The sequence below is a fragment of the Fimicolochytrium jonesii genome, assembly GCF_025526975.1.
Source record: "Fimicolochytrium jonesii strain JEL569 chromosome Unknown EV422scaffold_5, whole genome shotgun sequence".
NCBI lineage: Eukaryota > Fungi > Chytridiomycota > Chytridiomycetes > Spizellomycetales > Powellomycetaceae > Fimicolochytrium > Fimicolochytrium jonesii.
In genome coordinates, this window is record NW_026515672.1 from 268,101 (window position 1) to 284,218 (window position 16,118).

At 51.3% G+C, this 16,118-nt stretch overlaps 4 protein-coding genes across 4 annotated transcripts; 2 read left to right on the forward strand and 2 right to left on the reverse strand.

Moving 5' to 3' along the window:
* Positions 1–1,595: 1,595 nt before the first annotated feature.
* On the forward strand, positions 1,596–4,250 carry EV422DRAFT_354763 (citrate transporter-domain-containing protein). The gene is made up of 4 exons (XM_053066584.1): positions 1,596–1,949; positions 2,036–2,122; positions 2,188–3,045; positions 3,116–4,250. Exons 1-4 carry the CDS (start codon positions 1,728–1,730, stop codon positions 3,992–3,994), a joined length of 2,046 nt encoding a protein of 681 aa, XP_052927480.1. The 5' UTR covers positions 1,596–1,727; the 3' UTR covers positions 3,995–4,250.
* Positions 4,240–5,493, reverse strand: EV422DRAFT_504638 (autophagy protein Apg5-domain-containing protein; the record flags this gene model as incomplete). The annotated part of the gene is made up of 5 exons (XM_053068442.1): positions 4,240–4,469; positions 4,535–4,763; positions 4,845–5,031; positions 5,119–5,258; positions 5,344–5,493. The coding sequence occupies 5 exons, from the start codon at positions 5,491–5,493 to the stop codon at positions 4,240–4,242; spliced, it is 936 nt and encodes a 311-aa protein (XP_052927481.1).
* A 509-nt stretch (positions 5,494–6,002) lies between these two features.
* On the forward strand, positions 6,003–10,505 carry EV422DRAFT_565381 (vacuolar protein sorting protein 18; the record flags this gene model as incomplete). Its single annotated transcript, XM_053072305.1, has 20 exons — positions 6,003–6,104; positions 6,203–6,416; positions 6,506–6,657; positions 6,723–6,884; positions 6,963–7,155; positions 7,219–7,329; positions 7,392–7,473; positions 7,532–7,712; positions 7,777–7,944; positions 8,010–8,210; positions 8,289–8,516; positions 8,577–8,738; positions 8,800–8,973; positions 9,035–9,178; positions 9,244–9,372; positions 9,438–9,559; positions 9,624–9,839; positions 9,907–10,024; positions 10,103–10,306; positions 10,383–10,505. The coding sequence occupies 20 exons, from the start codon at positions 6,003–6,005 to the stop codon at positions 10,503–10,505; spliced, it is 3,186 nt and encodes a 1,061-aa protein (XP_052927482.1).
* A 213-nt stretch (positions 10,506–10,718) lies between these two features.
* On the reverse strand, positions 10,719–14,288 carry EV422DRAFT_355054 (uncharacterized protein). Its single transcript, XM_053066585.1, has 14 exons — positions 14,021–14,288; positions 13,830–13,958; positions 13,577–13,639; positions 13,287–13,506; positions 13,119–13,219; positions 12,905–13,039; positions 12,744–12,831; positions 12,559–12,683; positions 12,404–12,484; positions 12,221–12,322; positions 11,998–12,136; positions 11,829–11,932; positions 11,494–11,763; positions 10,719–11,412 (listed from the first exon to the last, which is right to left on the reverse strand). Exons 1-14 carry the CDS (start codon positions 14,084–14,086, stop codon positions 10,900–10,902), a joined length of 2,136 nt encoding a protein of 711 aa, XP_052927483.1. The 5' UTR covers positions 14,087–14,288; the 3' UTR covers positions 10,719–10,899.
* Positions 14,289–16,118: the final 1,830 nt, after the last annotated feature.

The window sequence follows — 16,118 nt, forward strand, 5'->3', positions numbered from 1 at the left end:
CCGCCGACCAGATTCTCCGAAACCATATGCCTGTGATGCAGCTGGCCCAGCCAACGATGGTGACGTAAAGCTGCTGCTGATATTCGACGAGGCAGTGTTTTGCCTCTTCCGCTGCCTTGCCTGGGCTTCATCCTCCATGCGTCGGACTGTATCCGAAATAGCTGCCAGCTCATCTAGCGGATTGGGATCCCGCGCGATTGTGGTGTTGGAGGTGTTTGTGGAGGACACCATTGAAGATGACCGAGTGCGTGACGAAGGGTTATAATGTGTCGACGGGGGATGTTGAGAAGAGGGAATCATTGTGCCAGATATCCTTCGCTTCATACCGCCATTGCCGTGTATATGTGGCCGAGCCATTGTCGGTGAATCGACAGTCGCCACCGACATTGACGGAGGTGCACCACCCGTAGTGTGACGGATTCCACGCCCAGATGATGCCGAGCTTGCGGACAGGGGGGGCTTATTAAATTGTTCCATCCCTGGCAGGAAGGGTAACAAGGATGCCACGCTGCCCCCGCTCGCCACTACAGCCGCTCCCAGAGCAGCCGCCAGTTGCTCGAAAGTCAGGTTTCCGAAATCGATCTGACCAAGACCGGATGCACCATTTCCCAGTCCACTTTTCGCATCCTGCACAAGGTTCGAGTGATCGAAGAACTTATGGTCGTATTCGAAAAGCTTCGCATCGGTAGCGGTGAGGTCGTCCGACAACCTTTCACTTGTGTCATGCGGTAGTGACTCTACCCCACGAGATCTGTTGGCAATAGATTCCAGCGCCTTCGCCGCTGCTATCTCCTCATCCTCCACTACAACCGGTATGTCTTCCTCGTCCACGTCACCCAAAACGGACTCCTTCGCTCGTAAGAGAACAGTATGACACAAACTCGACAGGACATCCAATTTCGACATGTTTCGAAGTGCCTCCAGGCTGCTATCAATATTCTCGGAAGGCTCCTCATGCTGTTCGTATTTCTCCCTTTTTGTTGTTCCTATCCGTTGTCGTTCTTTCCGTTGAGAGTCCGCACACGTCGACTCGAGACCAAACTTGATACATCGCCCGCATGGTCGGCCGTTATCGCACTTTTTGCAAGCCTTTTGGCAGTTCACTGTTGGAGGAATGTTCTTTAGCTCTTGCCTAGGCGTGAGAATTTTCCCCACACGGCAGGACATTTACCACAAGCACGTTTGACCTGGGTTCGTTTCCTCGGTTCCTCTTCTTTTGCTGTCCGGTGGTGGGGGGCATATTCATGTGCCGAGAAACTATTATTGCGACGGTTTTCCCTTTCCGTATCGAACAGCATGGGGTTGGTGTTATCGGGTGACAGTGCAGGAGTTGGCAGTCCGTCGTCGTGGGTGACTCCTTCCATCGAGCGGACTTGCGAGTCAGTTCCCGAAGGAGGGGCCAAACGAGTGTTCTGTACTCTCGACTCTTTCAGTGAAGCGCTAGAGTTTGTGACTTCAGCCATAGTGGTCCTGGAGGCTGGTGGGAAAGAGTCGGACTGCTTCCGAGTCTGTTCCGTTGCTGCCTGAGCCTTTGCAGATAGGGGAAAGGGGGGGGAAGTTACATATGCACACGCAAGCCCACTTTGAATTCAGCAGCAAACGCGCCTCCTGTCAATTTCACACCGGTTGACGCAGTTCAGCAGTTTGGCGGCGGGACGTGAACGAAACGAGCTTCACACGGTACACCCCTGGGAAGTGCAGTAGGCGCAATCCTCTCGGCAAACGGAATGAACCACTCAACTCCAGAATGGACGTCACGCGCAGAGAATCCTTGGGGAGCACTGGCCAAGCCGGCGTTCACCTATAAGGATACCGAAACTTACATCGCGATCACTGTCTTCGTCCTTGTCTGGCTGCTGGTCGCTCGGAAATGGACTTTGTTTCCTGTAGGGAGGACGGCTGCCTCCCTGCTAGGCGCGGCCGTGCTAGTGCTCACAGGAGTGTTGAAGGTGCGAAGTCACACACGGCGTAGGCTGTCGGGTTTCTCCTTTGTCTACTAGAAGAACAAACTTAACCCCTTTCCGCTCCCGTTCAGCCACAAGAAGCTTATTCATATGTGTCCGGAAACACCCTCCTGCTACTTACGGGGCTAATGATTATATTGGCTAAGCTGGAAGAGAAGGTAAGTGGAAGCTTCTCAAACGCTCGTTGTTTTGAGACGTTTTTCTCAAGCAGATCTTCATGCAGGGGGCGATGACGTTCTTGATGCGCCTGCTCTTGTGGAATAACCCCTCACCCGTAATGCTCCTTATCCGAGTGTCTCTCCTGTCTACCTTTTTGGGTGCCACAATCATGAACGATGGCTCTGCCATCCTGCTCTCACCTCTTATCACAACCATTTGCGAACACGGCGGGCTTCCGATAGAGGGATTCGCGATGGCGATTGCCACATCGTCGAACCTGGGGTCTGCCGCCACCATCATCGGAAATCCCAAAAACATGATTGTGCATGATGCAATGCCAGACATCGACTTTTGGACCTTTTTCAAGCGCATGGGAGCTGTCGGTATCGTGACGGCCTTGACGAATACGTTCTTGCTTGTCATGTTCTACAAAAGTACAATGAAAGGAAAGAAAATGAAGCCGTTAGCGATGCTGTTGAATGGATCTCGGAATACTGGCGGCGACGATGATGAAGACCAAAGCGCGTTATTTGGAGATGGGGACGACGCGACGACTGTGTCGGGCACAGATGCACGAAGCTCAGACGTGAGTGACGACGAGGGCCAGGCGCTTCTGGACGAAGACGGGGATGAGGAGGATGAGGACGTGGAAACGCTGTTGAAAAAACCGCTACTCTCCGCTGCGCAACGTTCAATCGGAGAGCCAGATGATGCGATCGTAGTCGATATACCGAGACATGTGTTTGCAAAGGGAGAAAATCGCATCGGCAGACTGTCAGCGGAAGAGGAGCGTCTGAGGCATCGCAGATCCCGCCCTAAAAGCATCGAGCAACATACCAATGGAGTTATCGACGGACCGTTGCCGTGGCTTGTCCCGCCGGTGTCACCGGAATTCCCGACGCCGATGCATGCTACACCCGCGGTAACTTCTGCCTTTTCTCTAATCGGAGTTTATCGTCTCCGTAATTTACTCACCTGTTCTTGTCACATAGTATGTCTTCAAGCACCGTAAGCCGCTCAATCTGATTGATATTGTTGAGAGCTTACCGCCAGCCTCGCCATACCCAACAACACTACCCACTCTCCTCCGATTCAAGCTCGGGCTCTTCCTCGCCAGGGTGTCATGGGACGGGGTCTCAACCGGCCTGTACATCGCCGTACTATTTGGCATGTACATGCTCTTCTTCCTCCATTTCAGCCTAGGGTTCAGCTGCCTCGCCGGCGCTATGGCCCTGTTGGCGATCGACTCGACGATGGCCCGTATCAGCAGCAAATACAAAGTCTCGTCAACTAGCGAGCTCGCCACACCTGGCGCCGTGCTGAAACCCAAGCTGGCCGTCGATCCCACGTCGATCATATCGCAGGCGGTGAATTGGGGCCTCATTTGTTACCTCTTTGGGATATTCATCATTCTGGGAGGGATCCAGAAGACGCCGCTTCCGAATACGTTGTTCTCTTTCTTCGCGCCGTTGTTTTCGCATTCGGACGGATCGCCGCCACCGTCGCTTGCCTTTACGACAATAGTGTTTGCAGTCCTTTGCATCATCGTTTGCCTAATCTTCACTTCCATTCCTTCCGTGCTCCTCCTCGGACCCCATATCCACACCATCGCCAGGCACAACCCTCAGTTCGACAGCATCGGATGGTTCGTGCTTGCCTGGTGCGTCACAGCGTGTGGATGTCTGTTACCATTCGGGAGTGTCTCGGGCTTGATTGTCGCTGAGGTGTGCAGATCTGACGGGGACGAGAAAGCCACGAAAAAGGGAGACCGGTATATCGGGCGTATTGGGGTGTGGATGGAGTATTGCGCGTGGGCGGTCGTAGCGCTTACTGCCTTGGGTTTGGGAGTCTTGTTGCTTACGAGTCAGTGAGAAGCCTTTGTACATATCGTATCATAAGTAGCATCGCATCATCCTACACGGGTGGGTCTGTGTATATAGAAATCCTGCCTCACCAATCGGTCAGCGTATGCACATGGCATAGTAGATTACATTCCTTCCTTGGCGGGAGCCTCATTCAGGGGGCCCTTGATGATGCAAGAGTGCAAGTTCCTCGACTTCTTCATTTATGTCGCCAATCGACTGTGGAACGACACTAAACAAGGAATTGTGTGATCTTATGAAATGTGATTTCTTACAACAAAATGTAGAAATCCGTCAGGATATGAGCAATTCCTGCTAAGCCATAAGATCGGGGTATCAAGCGGGATCACGATCCCATGCAGTATTGCCGCTGGCTTCCGTTCTGCAGAGGGCGCAAAGCCACCTTCTGCGGCATCCTCCGGACCGCCGCCAAAGACATCCGGTATCAGGCGTCCCAGCACGTCATGTAGCGAGTACTCTTTGTCTGATAAGCAAGGCAGTTGAGTGCAGATTCTGTACCACTGAACTGCACCTTTGTACATGACTCACCAAGGTTATCATCCACAGAAGGCACAGGTTCCTGTATCACGGCTCGACCCAGTATATGAATGCGTAACGGTATGTACTTCGGTATACTATTCTCTTGAGTTACCAACTGCGAGTTGACGTCCCAAAATGCATTGTAGTTGTGTGATACGAGCGCGTCCCATAGTTGTGTCTGATCGTTCTTGGATAGCCCCATCACTCGCTTTATGGTTCCATTGCGAAGGTAGTCGGCCTGCAAGACTAATCAGCTGAATGTTGCCAAACGCGCAACCATGCGCGCCATGATTGGGAAAAGGCGCTGCTCCATGCTCACCTCCTTTACAAGTGACATGAAAGAGTCCCGTGCTGTTTCCAAGTGTTGCTTTGGCTGCATGCGAATGAGTTCAACGGTGGGAAAGTTGGAAAAGTGGACTGTGATATACCACGGCAATGGGACAGCGCCAGCGCCATTTGTTTCCGTGCCGAGATGATAATCACAAAGTAGTCCGACCGGGTGATGCCTACACGGGGGCCTCATTCGTAAGCGTCCATCCGAGGTACGTCGGTTTCGAGATGAGCTGCAGAAGCTCGGCAACCATCACACCTACCATTTCAGCGGCGTGCCTTTGTAGGAGTACCATATCTCCGCATCATCATGTTGTGCAATCAGTAGTCGAGCATTCCTCGCGAAGAATTGCCGAACAGTAGATGAAATTAGCGAGAGATAGCTGCAACGGTGCAACAGAAGCTTTATTGGACAAAAGGCGAAAGATCAGTCACGGGAAGAGAGCGCCAAACAGCACTCGAACCCCTAGTTGAAAAATAGTGCTCACATAATGACTGATGGATGGATTCGCAGAGCCCTGTCCGCCGAGAGAAGGTATTTCGTCTGGAGACAACGATATTTGCAGAGGTATTTGCGCTTCCCATATCCTATGAGTGACTGCTGTGTCCACTGCTGTTTCGTGATGTAGCTTCTCCATTCGAGACAAGGTTGATGTTTCGGCTGAGGAGGAGGAGTCTATCTCGTAATCTGTTCGCAGACGGGGCTTCCTAGTCTTCTTTCGTGATATCCCCTTATGTGATGGAGGTTTCGTTCTACGGAAGTGTTGAGCCCGGTTTCCAAGATGGCCGAGATCTCCCCAATTCACGAAAGTCCTGACGAGCCAGTGACCAGAGCCTAAAGACCCTTCAAAGACGTAGCAGTGAACCTCGTCTTTCTCTTCGGCGTGGGAGCTCTGCTATGGCTTCGATGTGCAAGTGTCTGGGTTGACTTTGGCGTTGGACGATGGAGACTGGAGAGCAGGTTGAAGACGACAGCAGGAAAGAGCTGGTGATGTGTCACAGCGCTCAATTGCCAAAACTCCCTCGTCACCGCTCAGCTCCACCGATACCCGAATTTGACTTTCGAGGAAGTGACGGAAACAACATACAATAGGACCTTAGTGTAGAAGGCACTTGCCGCTAGAACAGGAAGTGCCGACGGGGTAATATGTCGCTGTTCGACCAGTTTGAGAATGAAAGCACACAGCCGTCGCAATTCGCGGCAACAGCTCGACGGCAGTCGACAAACCCTCCTGCCCAACCCCTGATTGTGAGTTTATCTTACGCAGGCCCCAATCCTCAGTGGGCCACGGAGTCTCCCTTCAGGGCATTAGCAGAGTTTTCTAACGTGCGTTCAAGCTAGAGCAGGGATACGTCAGCATTCGGCCACAAACGCAACTCCTTCCCATCTTCTCTCTAGATCGCGTCCAATTTCCATTTCCCTTCGTCAACCTCGTTTCTTTGGCTGTTTCGAGCAACATTCTACTCCTTGTCGCTGAAAGTGGTTCGAATTCATCGCGAAAAGATGGTGCTGGGCAACGCTTGTATCGGATTGATCTTGGGAAGTCCGACGCGATTGATGGTAATGGATGCATGAGGCCAGAGAATATCGAAGATGGAGAGTTGTCGATAAGAGTGGATCGTTCTCACATCCTCGGTACTCTCACCCAGAAATCGAGCCCGGGCTAAGGCAGAGGAACGACAAGATACGCCGCGTCTTTCTGGATCCCACCGCGAAACATCTGTTGTTTTCAACGGAGATGGGGGATAACTACTACCTGTATCATCATTGGCGGAAGCCAAGGGTACTTAACAAGTTCAGAGTAAGTCGCAATTGTTCACAATGCACGCAAAGTCATAACTTATATTCGAACATCCACCGTTACAGGGTGTGCTGATCGAGTCTGTCGCTTGGGGCAAATCTGGAAGCGCAGGAGGTGTGCCCACGACAGGCGTGATCCTGGTGGGATCGAGGCAAGGGCATGTCTTTGAAGCAGAGCTCCAGCCGACGGATGAGTTTTTTAAGCGAGAAGAGAAGTACTTCCGTCAGGTATGTTGGATTCGGGTCGGCCGCGCCTCCTAGTCGCATTAAGATGCTCAAGTATCCATGCTTACATGTTTTCTGAAGGTGTACTCAATACCGGAGAACAATACACCAATCAATAGCATCCGCTTTGAACAGTTCCCCGCTGTACCCAACAAATACGTCGTATTCCTCTCCTCTCCGAGCAGACTGTATCAATTCATTGGGAATGTGACGGATATCGACTCCGGGAGCATGTTTACAGACTTGTTCCGGAAATATGATGGACCAGGCAACAGTAAGGGGCTTTTCGGAATGTGCACAGGATCGTGCCAGCGCTCTGATTTTTTTCGATGCATAGGCTTTCAGGAAATGCCGGGAGAATCATTGCGAGGGGAACTTCAATTTTGGTGCCAGTTTGTGCAAGCGACAGGATATCCTGGAGTACCAAAGGCGTTTGCCTGGCTTACTGGTGATCTCCGGATGGTCTCGGCGGTGAACATATGAAACAAATGCTAACGAGGTGGTTCGCAGGTTCGGGATTATATTGTGGCGATCTCGTATTTGGGAACCAATCGGGAGGTGATAGCATAGTCAACAATGCTCAGCTTCTGCCGTAGGTCTTGCGTTCAAGAAGGGCCGGATCAAATGCAATGTCTTATTATGGCTATCAGGTATCCGCGATCAAACGAGAGCAGCCGGTCGAACTCATCTACGGATGGACCGTACGCACCGGGGGAAGTTCCGATATCTGTGAACATCACCGAGTTTCACTTCTTGCTGCTGTACGAGAATTATTTCAAAGCTATCAACAACCTGACGAATCAAGTTGATCACGAGGAGCAAATACCTCTTGTAAGTGGTGATGAGCGACATCATTTGGTTTGCGACAATGCTAAGTCTTGCCCATAATTCCCAGGAATTTGGTGAATACGTCGTAGGTCTGTTCGTGGATCCGATCAAGAGCACATATTGGATTTCCACGAACCTTGCACTGTACGAGCTCATCATGACTGAGGAGGACCGCGATGTCTGGCGTATATACCTGGACCGGAAGAGTTTTGATACTGCGCTTTCGCATGCTAAGGTAAGTGTCACACTTCTGACGTCTCGCATGACACTTGACCACTTCCTAAAAGCAATGTTTCCCAGACTCCAGCACACAAAGATATCGTCATCACCGCTCAAGCCGAGTACTACTACTCGCAAAAGCGATACATGCTCTCCGCAACGTATTATGCCCAATGTGCAAGCCTTTCTTTTGAAGAGATTGTCCTCAAGTTCATTGATAAGGATGAAAGAGGCGCTCTGCACCAATATCTGTTACAGAAGCTCGGCCGCTTACGGCCGCAGGTACGCCCCAAGTACAGGAAAGACGGCCGGAATTTGATCTGTTTCTGCGGTCGAATCTCTCACACCATACCTTCATAGGACTCGACTCAAATCACTCTAATATCAACATGGTTGGTAGAGATTTTCATCAACAAGTTGAATATCCTGCACGATGAATTACGAGACGCGAGCGTTCTGGTGGACACGCTCTCCAAAGATGTCAACGTCGACGAAGCATCGGAACAAGCAAAGTCGGAAAGGAAACGTTTGGAGGAAGAGGAGGCGGTTGCGCTAGACGAATTCCGGCAGTTCCTGCAAAAGTACAAGGTTTGTGCTCAATCCGTATACTACGCTCATTCAGAAGTACTTTTCTCAAAGAACTGTCAGGCCCGACTGGATCTCGACACGACCTCGAATATCATCGCTAGTCATGGCCGGGTGCAGGAGCTGCTGTACTTTTTGGAACTGATGGGTAACTTTGAGAAAGTCGTTACGTACTGGATACAGGAGCAGGAATGGTTGAAGGCACTTGGTGCATTAGCGCGTCAGGTACATGTGTGTTACCTTTGTGATGCAGTGCGAGGTCGGTCGGTGGCTAAACCATTTTCAGCCATCATCGGACCTGTACTACAAATTCTCGCCCGTATTGATGGATCACGCCCCATATGAGACCGTCAACTCTTGGATACGGCAACCTAATCTGAATCCACGGAACTTGATACCAGCACTGTTACGGTATCAAGTGCGAGATCGCAATCAGGGGAAGCAAGGTGTTGAAGGCCAGGTAAGGAGTTGTATACTGTAGCGCAGAGTCGCCGCAAACTCAATGTCACACTTCTTTCTAGAATCAAGCAATCCGTTACCTCACATATGTGACGCAAAAGCTGCAAAACACGGATACTGCAGTGCATAATCTGCTATTGTCGCTCTACATATCGCAAGCAAAGCATAATGACGACCAAGAGCTGTTGCAGTATTTGAGCTCTCAGGTACAGTGTCAAGTTGATGTTCGGACTTTCATCAAAGTGCCACATTAATCAACCTTCGGAAACAGAGGGAAAATCCATATTACGACCAGCGTTATGCGCTGAGGCTTTGCAGCCAGCATGGACTGCCTCAGGCTTGCGTTGTATTATATGGCGCGATGGGCATGCATGAACAAGCTGTTGACTTGGCGTTACAGGTGCGTATCCATTTTGGGGCATGCTTTTCCATCTTATGCACCTTGCGAAAATTTTTGTGCCACAGTTGCATGATCTTGAGCTGGCTCAGATCAACGCTGACAAGCCGGAAGATGACGAGCTCCTTCGCAGGAAGTTGTGGCTGAAGATTGCCCGTCACGTTGTTGAAGAGAAGCGCGACATAAAACAGTAAGTAGCTTTCGAGCAGCACGTCACAAAGCAAGCCCCACATCTAATCTTACAACTTCATTAGGGCGCTAGCGTTCCTTACGCAAACGGCGGATCTTCTAAAGATCGAGGACATTCTCCCATTCTTCCCTGATTTTGTTCTCATTGATGATTTCAAGGAGGAGATCTGCGTCGCGCTCGAAAACTACAATGAGCATATCGAGGAACTAAAGGCCGAAATGGATGAGGCCACGAAGAGTGCGGAGAGCATCAGGCTGGACATCCGGGATTTGCGGAATAGGTAAGAGCCGTGGAAGCAGAGCAGAGGGTTTCCGGAAAGCAGCCATTGATCTATAAGAACGGAACAGGTATACGGCAATCCCTGTCACAGAGGAATGCAACATCTGTAATGCTGCACTGTTGACAAGGCAGTTCTATGTATATCCGTGCGAGCACGTGTTTCACGCGGATTGCCTTACGGATCAGGTATGCGATTTCCCCATCTTGAACCTGCATCGTACATCAAACTCAAAAGCGATACGAAACCATTCTATGACTCGCAAGACCATCAAAAACTCGAACCCAACGAAAGCCAAACGCGTCAAAGACCTGCAAAGACGCATCACGCAGGGAGTTGCCGCCCGTCGCGCCGGGCCAGCCACCGACGAAGGCGGAATCAACCTGGCGTCCGCCATGTTGGCGATGCGGCTGGGGAAACCTTACGAGGCGGCTATTGAGCCTGCCGCGGTCAAAACGGAAGTATTGAAGGTAAGTGTTGTATGAGACGAGAGCCTTACCTGGAGTTCATGTCACTCAGTGCTCAACTGTATCGTGTCTCTCGTAGGAGGAACTAGACGATCTGATCGCAGCGGAATGCCCCCTCTGTGGGGATTTGATGATCAAGAGTGTGGACAGACCATTCGTGGATGCGACGGAGATGGAGTTGATCCGTTCATGGGAGCTGTGAGCTCCCCCCCATTGGCGTACATATGGGGTCATGTGGCAATGGGGCCTCTATAGGCACGATAGATGGTGGCGGTATGTGTAGCTCCTAGTGTAGCATATGGAAGTCTCCTTTGAGTGTGCTCCGGTCTGTTCCTTTTGTATAATGGATCTACGTGTACAGCTGCCAAGCATATGAACATAGGACACTTTCATTGTATATGAGTGACTCGGTTGAAAAACCAAGCGAATACAGTTACAAAATTGGGCTTCCAAAAAGTTGTCTCTAAAACTGGTGCTCACCATACGATGGAAGAGTCACTCAAACCTGAAATCATTTCGTCGTAGCCTATAACGGGGCGAAGGGTCGCGACTGAAAAACGGTTCCATCAAATCCTGGCTTCCGTCTATCCACTTTTTCATTGTTGGTGTTTGTCAGATCGTGAGGGTTTTCTTGCGGACGGTATGCGAGGAGGCAGACCGGCCATCCCCCCGACCGCGCCTCCAAAGAGGCGTCGGCTTGATCCGTTTGGTGTGCCGGGAGACATATTCCGCGGTGTGAGCGGAGTCTCCGTGGCTGAATATCGTCTTGTGCGGGGCGTCATATCCATAGCAGCGGCTCGGAGTTGCGCCGTCCGCGTTGGTGTGCGTGGTGTTGAGGGAATGAAATGTGCTGTCGCAGCAGCCGACGTAGGAGTCGAAGGTGCCGGAGGTTGCGGCATCCGGACAGGATGGATGTCCACGGCGACGTGAGCGCTACTATTGATGTGCGCCGGTTGGGTAAGGGCGTGAAGGGCGTAGTTGTTGCCAGGTATACCGGTGTCCCCTTCTGACAAAGACATGAAGCCTCGCATGGTGCTCAGAAACACCGTATTGTAATATACTGTGAGGTCACCGGTTTCGCTAGGACCCAGGTAGATCTCAGTCAAAGTCTACGGGCAACGGATTGGAAAAAATATGAGAGGGTTAGCCTGGTTGTGGCGCGAGATGCACCCAGCAAAAGGCGACTTTACCTTATCAAGGAACTGCGGCTGGCGGCGATACATCTCCACGATGGTTTTGAACTTCATCGGACGTTTCTGAACGACGGCGGCTCCATACAAGCAACAGATCGCGTATACATCAACGTGTCGATTGTTGAGGTACCGATGCTCATGCTCGCGTTCTAGACCCCATTGCACAAGCTTAAGCGCTGTTGAATATGTTGATTCTGGGGTTCGTAGGTCGTCGCAAAGCTGTTTGAGGCGGCCCTGGATCATGGATTGTGTCCGACCAACTATCCCCTGTGGGGTTTGCAAGCATCGTGAGACAAGACGCAAATAGTTGGACAGCAAGCGGGAGTACGTACGGATATGCCGGCCATCTCTGGATTAGATCCCATGGGTTCGAGAGATCCAGCCCCGCAATGATGCTGATACAACGTCAAAATCGGAATAAGCGGTCCGTAATCGCCTGAAAGCCGATGTGTTCCATTTAGCGCCACACACACCGTGTGTAAATGAAAACATCCTACTCACCACTTTGATGCGCATGCGCATAAGCGGAGGCCCCGGCGAGTACGGAGAGCATCCGGTAAAATACGGGTTCTCTCCAAACCTGCGTCTCCATCATGCGTTCCTGCAGCTCCACTAAACGCTTACGAACCCAATCGGAAAACTGCGTCGGGAAAGGAGAAAAATGCGGGTTATCTTCAGTGAAGGTGCGGTTGAGAAAGCAGGTCACGAGTCTGTCCGAGATTACCCAGAAAGCCGTGGAGTTGACAATGTCGAGCATTGCTATCAGAGATATGCAGTCGGGGTTGATTTGCCGGAGCAACTCATCCGTCATTCCTTTTGTCCCTAACTGGTTTTCAACCGAGTTAATAAGCCAGGCCTGGATGATCTCCTCATCCTCCAGCTATCAAGCATATGTGAATAACCTCACCTTCCACGTGAATCGGACGATTTCGAAAACGATGAAAACAAGCGAGCGGATGAACGGTTTGTCATTCAGGATTTGGAAGTCCTAGTAATCAGGATGTGTCAAAACTGAGGATCATGTTACTCGCAACACGGTAGGCCTCGAAGGATGATACTGACCTTGGTCCTTTGGAGGTATGAACCAGTGATCTCGAGCATTATGTGATAATATAACGTCATCGTGTCCCTCCAACGATCACCTGCTGGATTTGGACATTTTCGGCGCAACTTCTCCGCCATACGTTCTGCGTAAGAGTGTTAGGAAATGGTTTCAAAACTGTTCTTTTGAGACACGGAAAGCATACCACACAGGCCGTTGACGTGATGCCGAAGGGTAGCGAGGACGGCTTGAGGAATAGTAAGGGACGCTGACAGCGCTTGCTGACGTGCGGGCTGAGGCGCGGATGCAATATATTGAGTACCCAGCACAGGGCATTTGAGAATCGTACGAGCCCGCTTGACTCACCTCCGTCGACATGAACTGTAGGAAACGCTGTTGAAACTCGGCGAGCTGAGGTCCACCTCTAGAGCCTCCCGGCGTTCGGGTGAACGAGGCATTGGAAGCACTTCGAGCCATAATGGGCGTTGCATGCATGGCAGTCTAGTCAACCCAGGTAATCAACCACGAAGAGGGAGCTGAGAAACTGGCTGGCCGCGGCTCATGAACTCAGGGAACTCACGTTGAACACGTTCGCACGTTCCAGAGATGCTCGCAGATTCCGAGAAACGGTGGATTTTGTTGTAGACATTCTGGGTGTTCGACAGAATCGCTTTGGTGTTGCTACAGTAAAGAGCCGTGATATTAATCCGCCGTTCTGGGGAAAACATGTGGGCTGAATTGAGCGTACCAAACGGCTTATTCACAGGTCGCAGAAGACGAGGATCAAACTCATAGTCCTTTTGCAACAGTATGAGGTCGAAGTGTCTGCCCATGTCTTCCAAGTTGCTATACAGCATACTGTCCACATCTAGAGCCCCTTGGTACAGGTGCCATGGGCACTCGGCATTGACCATTATGGGATGGTCTTGATATTGAAACTTCGGCCCTGGTGGTGTTTCCCGCAAAGTCTGCAACGACGTAAACCGTGAGACACCTGCTGATGTAGCCTCTTGTCGCTGGCACTACTCGTCTACCGACCTGTATGAGCTGCGCCATTGAAGAAGTTTCGAATTGGCGGAACCTCGTCATCTCAATGTTGAACTTTTCACACAGCCATTGACGAAGTGATGGAAAGTGCGCCACCCAATCAGATGCGGGGTCGATCTGCAGCTCGCGCAGCCTGAGGTCGGCCTCCTCCAAAGATACGTTCCCCCACAGGAATGCAAGGACTATCGGCGGACATAAGGTTTCCATTTCTGGCGGCGAGCCAATGCCTGCGGCGCTATCTTACCTTGTACCATCTTCCGCCGACGAGCAGCAGAAAGTTGCACACCAACAAATAGTACACAGTAAATGCACCATGTTTGAACGTCTGAGCTTTCCCATCCTTTTTGGCCTTCCCCTTCCGAAAAGTGCTGGTCTAAGGCGCGCGGCAAAGGTTTGATGAGGCGTCCGAGTGTTCGCAATGGACGCCTTGCTTACCTGCACCGATGAGGAACAACAACCATCCGAACCTCTCGACAGGGTCGTCATCCGTAATGCTTTCATCCACGCCGCGATACATGAAGATCCGAAAGAGGTCGTGATACACAGTGAACATTGTGGAAATCGCCGAGTGGCATTTGCGCCACTGTTGGATCTCGTGCATCATCTTCTCGGAGTACGGCGTGATCTGGGTTTCGATGGCTTTCGTGAAGGTCTCAAAAGTCTCAAATAGGGGGCCCATTGACAGCATGCCTATTGGCGCACCTCCGAGGCTGAGGAACACAATATCCCCGTCAGTCCCCTTATCCACAGCTTGATCCTTTGTCAGGGTCGGAGAGACTGACCTTCGCAAGTTTCCGCTCTCGACAAAGCGCGACATGGTCAACTGCATCCCTTCTCCTTTGAACTTTTCAATCTTTGACATGGCCCATATCGATGCGGCTGCCCATTGATTCAAGATTTCTGGAGGCTGTAAAGGTGATGGCCAGTTGAATAAGTTGATACTATGAGCACCGCCTTACGTGCCATCCTACGAGGGCAAAACCCACCATCGGATGCTGCTGCCTGATCGCAAATGCGATCATAACTGCCAATAGGGATCCGCTCTCCTCAATAATCGATGGCATCAATTCGAGGTTCCTTGTCCATTCTGTCAGAAACTCGCGCCCAAGATCGGTTGTCGTTTCCGGGACCACAGGCGTGCTTTGAAAACCTGCAGGTACCCCTGCGCCTGTGTTCGGTAGTGCATGAATCCGTCTTCGTTTGTTCCACTCATTTTCACTATCGTTGGTGAGTCCTTCATCGTCCTCGTGGGAGCGTTTCATTTCGCGGGATGATCTTCTGACTGCACCCACTTCTCCGCTCCCAGATGTGACAGCCAAATGCGATAAGCGGTAGGTACGATCCGCGACTCCACCGATAAAAGCTCCACTGACGCTCTACAGGGGCCACTCCTCGAAGTTCGTACGGCACAAATATCGAATAGAACTCGAGGAGCATGGAAGTGAAGGTGGAGAGAGCAGGTCCAAAGCAGAAGCCCAGCAGCCCTACGCGTAACGCGTCCACAAAAATCCACAATTTCACAGTGCACTGCACACCCTCGCGCGGCCACGCCTCCGTCGTACTCCGTCAGTTTAAGCAGACGGATGGCGAAGAAGTTCAACGTGTGACAGATCGGTGAATCACGAGCATCGGAAGCTGCGCAAGCAGCTTGACGATGACGATGTCTTGCTGACATCGAAACGGACATGGAGCACATACTTTGTGAATTCCAGAAGTACTCGAGAGGATCAACAGGCCGTTGCTATAAGGCCCGCAGCGAGAGAGACTCGAATGGGGAGGATGCGACATTAGCAACAGCAGCGGCACCCAAAACTGTTCAAAGCGCCCGTGAGCGAGCCCGGTATGCATATCCCACAACGAAAGACCAGCAGTTCGAAGAGGCCGACACCCTAGTGGAGATTTGACAAAGAAAGCGCCGGAAATTATGAGAGGATACGAGAGGTGGCGTATAGCCTCAGACAATGTAGATGAGCACCTCACAATTACTTTGTAGGCGCTTTCTAGATATGAGCGCAGGTTTGGGTGAGGGAAGCGAGCCACAATTGGTCTTCCAGCGACAGCGTGTTACATGTATGTGCGTAGTCTCCCGGCAGCGCCAAACTGGCGAAGTCGGCGCCTTCGCGGGCGGAGATTAGTTTTCGCAGTTCCCGCGAGCGAGGTCGGCGAGTGCCCCAACGCGGGGGGAGAGCATCAAGCGTCAAACATCATGCATCAAGCAAGAGGCAGGGCAAAATAAGGGCAGGAAAGGCAAATAGTCTACTGTAAACATTGTGACAGTGAGATCTATCAACGTCGAAATCAAGAATGTGATAGGTCTGGACAGTGGACAGCATCCCCAGCGCATGCAAGTCGCGTACGAAAGACAGAAAAATTCAATTCATAAAATCTGAGGGGAATAGTGTCTAGATCTAGAAGACAGGAATGAAGCGTATAAAGGGAAACAGCGACGGGGAGCACAAAAAAACAAAGCGTCGGCGTCGGAAAAAGAAAGGACAGTGAAGAAACAGACCAAAATCGTGATCCATAAATAACG